The sequence below is a fragment of the Tripterygium wilfordii genome, chromosome 18, assembly GCF_013401445.1.
Source record: "Tripterygium wilfordii isolate XIE 37 chromosome 18, ASM1340144v1, whole genome shotgun sequence".
Lineage (NCBI taxonomy): Eukaryota > Viridiplantae > Streptophyta > Magnoliopsida > Celastrales > Celastraceae > Tripterygium > Tripterygium wilfordii.
The window spans coordinates 1659444-1663448 of record NC_052249.1 but is presented as its reverse complement, the minus strand read 5'-3'; the positions used below and the strand labels follow the sequence as shown (position 1 = coordinate 1663448).

Here is a 4005-nt window from a genome sequence, read left to right as displayed (position 1 = left end):
TAGAAAATTGATTATACCATAGAAAAGCAAACAGCAACCAAAAGCCGATTATTAATCACGAATAAGTCTCATTTCCACAAATAATATGGTTACAAATAATATGGTTAAATTTGGGATTGCTCATTTCCACAAGCTTTGGTTAACTCTCGTTTACATTTTGTCATGGCCAAATGGCTCAATTTGATACAACAATTCATTCACCCCATTCATGGTTTTGAGCTTGTGAATGCACATATGACATGAAACTCTTTACATTCATGTAAGTTTCCAACTTTTCCATCACATGGAACATACCTCAAAATCATGGTCAATCCCATGAATTCTAACACATGACAAATGAACATTAGAAGAAGCTGGACCATGTGAAGAAGAGAGGGGTAGGGTGAGGAATGTGAGCGGAGATAGGGGTTACTAGGAGATCAAAGGATAGAGAGGCTAGAGATGATGAGAGTCAGGAGTCTAAGAAAGTGAAGAGATCGATCAGTAGTTAAGACTTGCAAAAGCAAGCACCAGAGTCTTTGCCGTTAGAGGAAGTCATTAGACCAAGGAAATTACCAATTAGGTATTGCTATATATTGATACGATTTCATCTTCAGTTTTCTTCCTGTCAACTAATTACCTAGATGTGAGAAGTTGACAGATGAAAAGATTATCAAAAGGTACCGGTGCATATTAATATATAAAGTCATATCGAAAATATATAGCATTAGTTTATTTTATTATAACGAAAAGCATACAGATTTCACACATATATTACATTACATTATTGTCAGGGACATCACCAACAAATTACTTAACTAACAAACAAACATATGATATAATTATGACTTACACACACAACAGGACAGGTGAAACCATTTTGATATCACGACTTAATATTAGATATCAAAAATCCAAGCAACCGTCACGGAGACCCGATTACCATCTGCCCCATAGATAATCTTAGAGTATGTACCAGACATCTCAGCTGGGAACTCTTCAGTGCCATCAGCAATTACATCGTCGGCAGAGATTGGGTCGTAATCCTTCAAATTTACCATAACTTTGAGGGAGGAGCTCAATGGCACGGCCACTACCGATCTCGTCAATGGAATGTTGTGGTGACGCTCTACACTTAAGTAGTCATTCGATGCTCTTTTGAACAGAATACTTCTAGTGTTGTAATTATCACCCCAATTGCCACAGAAGGCTTGAATATCCCCATAGACTTCGGTAGTGTTTTCTCCTCCTTCTTCCAGCTTAACGGTAACTTGGGCAGCCACTGCATCTCTTAACACTGCATAAAACAATGACCCAGAACCCCTCTTGCTCCAAAGTCCTATGTTAATGGGTTCGTCATAAACATTGCCGATGTCGTAAGGGTTCCACGAGATCTCTTGATTGATGATTTCATCGTCCCAGGACCATGTATCCTTATCCGTGAGAACCACTCTGATGGTGAAGTCCCCATACGCCAAGATGGATCGATTTGGCCCAGTCAGGGTAGCATTATCCCCCGCCTTGATGGATTCAACATTGTCCCTTGTGCGGTTGTAGATGTATTGAGAATTCAGTCCGTCGGCGACTATGATTGTGCCATAGAGATCTCCCAGGTTCTCGTCATCAATGTTGTTGATGCGCACTGAGAAAACCTCCACAAGCGGCCGTCCTCTAAGGCACGACTGAGCATTGTCGGCCATGCGTGGAAACCTTTGAGGTCCACTGCCTCTGAAGCAAAGTCCCAACAAGATGCCAAGTATTGCGGCAGCTTCGGCAATAGTTGTTATTCTCCTTTCAACATCTGGTAGAAGTTGTACATGATTTTCTGGTAATTGGAACCCCTGTTGTGGATAAGCATCAGCGCGAAACAACGCTGCAGACAAGGAGCCCCAAGAGTGTGCTAAATTCTTCATCCAAGTTTGGATTTGGCCTTCTTGGTTAGGATTTATGCTGTGGTAACTGGTAGCTGCATAGTCGGATATAGGAATGAGTCTACTCGCCTCACAGATCATCATGATAACAACGACGAGACGACGAGCCCTTGTCTCGCGGTCGGTCACTGTAGCGAGCTGATTTATAGCACTGACGAGGCTATAATAGCCAACTCTTATTTGCTCAATTCCTTGCTGGTCCTGCTGATCAGAGGGGAAAGCAGCACCCGCCAGGCTTCTGTAGTCGCCCCCGAAGCCTAAGAATGTTGAACCTAAAATTAGATGGTTTTGTTGTTGGTTATTGAACTCTAACCATCGTCCATCTTCCATTTGGTAACCAATCAAGTAGAGGTTGTCCATTCGGAATCTGAACCGAACTGAGTGATTGTTGGTTCGTAATATCAATTCGAAGAATCGAGTGGGTGCGTCCCCCTCTTGAACGATAAGTGCAGGACGATTGTGCGACGATCTCAATCCCAATCGCTGTCGTAAATTCGTAATGAAAGTCCGGTACCCTCCTCTGGTGCTGGTCTCAACGTTGAACTCTATCTCGAACTCAACTGGCATGATGAGTTACTTTGACTACTTTTAGATTGCCTGCAAAATTAGTTGCTAATTAATGATTTATTACTTAACTACTTTCGTGTTGAATCTAATGCCAACAACAAACAAAGGTAATGGTAATTCTAATTATATAAACAGTTCAAGCTTTTTCACGTGGTGCATGGCATGCACGAAATGCATGCGGGTGCTCATCATGAAATTAATATTCCTTTGACTTACTGTGAAACAAAAGTTTCCAATGTCTACTGTTGTTGATATTTCTCGTGGGAAATTTAACAGTGATAAATTAAAGTGGTAAAAGCAAAAAACAAAATTAAAACAACAAGAAGAAGGAAAGATCAAAGGAAGAGGAGAAAGAGAGAGACTCTTTCCTACTAGACCTTACAAAGATGGCTCGATGGCTCCTCTTGATTGCTTTCCTTTTAGCAAACTTGACACTCAGTTAATCTTTTGGAACTGGTACAGACAAACAGAGAATTGATCGTAGAGGAAGTAAAAGAGGAAGGTGGCAAGAAATTTTGAGGTAGGTAGCTTGAGAAGAGGATTTAGGGTTTATATAGGAGCCTAAGGATACGTAAATTACCAATATAGGCACAAGTTAAAACTATTGCTTCACCCGCGCGCATTAAAGAAGAATATATACTTAACTTCCATGTAATTTCCAATAACTAGATGGATTATACATTTACTTTACATATGGATGCTAGTTTTATGTAAAATTTCACTGTTCATGATTTGAAATTTTCTAGAGGAAGTAATTGCAAGTTGAAGTACATACCGTTCGATATTTTCTGTAGTAACATTAGATGGAAAAGTAACATTAAAAAGAAAAACCTCAAAACATATTCACTATGGGTTTCTATAAATAGATCTCGACGAGACAATTTTAATAGAGGTGTTAATTTTCTCAAATTTACGGATAAGTATTAGGGAAGTCCCTGAATTTATAAAAGACTTTTTAATAATACTTATTCAATACATTAGGCTGTTGTAATTTGAATTAATGATGACGATCTCACACTATTTTTTAAAATAACTTCATATTGATAGAAGCAAATGTTGATGTTATCTTAGGTACTTCCAAATTAATTGCGAAACTAATATTGTATTGTCTATAGGACATTGAAGAAGCATTACACTCTTCCATATCAAGGATAACCTTACAAAATTTCAAGGATATTCGTAAAAAATATATATATATCATGCTGAATCTAAAAATGAGAGAAATATAAATTATTTATACATCACTTTAATTGTCACTTCTTTACAATTTTCACCTAAATAAATTCAAAACGTGTACATTAAGGATATAACACAATTATTGAAGTGACATAGAGATTGGTCCATGTAATGTCTCTTTCAATTTTTATTTTTGTTTTTTCACGTGACAATTTACTCTCAAAGTCCTCTGCCAACACAAATAATGAAGATATCATTATCCAATTTTCTAAAAAAAAATAAAAATAAATTCTAAGGCCCTGTAATTGGCCCGTGTAATGTCTCTTTCATTCTTTTTTTTTTTTGGTTTTTC

The 4005-nt window shown here is 37.9% G+C and overlaps 1 protein-coding gene across 2 annotated transcripts; it reads right to left on the bottom strand.

Moving 5' to 3' along the window:
* Positions 1 to 775: 775 nt before the first annotated feature.
* LOC119983687 lies at positions 776 to 3016 on the bottom strand. 2 transcript variants are annotated; one of them, XM_038827379.1, is made up of 2 exons: positions 2860 to 3016; positions 776 to 2507 (listed from the first exon to the last, which is right to left on the bottom strand). In XM_038827379.1, the coding sequence occupies exon 2, from the start codon at positions 2475 to 2477 to the stop codon at positions 879 to 881; it is 1599 nt and encodes a 532-aa protein (XP_038683307.1). In that variant the 5' UTR covers positions 2478 to 2507; positions 2860 to 3016; the 3' UTR covers positions 776 to 878. The 2 variants fall into 2 exon arrangements, with proteins under 2 accessions (XP_038683307.1, XP_038683306.1); XM_038827378.1 differs by having other exon boundaries at positions 2855 to 3012.
* Positions 3017 to 4005: the final 989 nt, after the last annotated feature.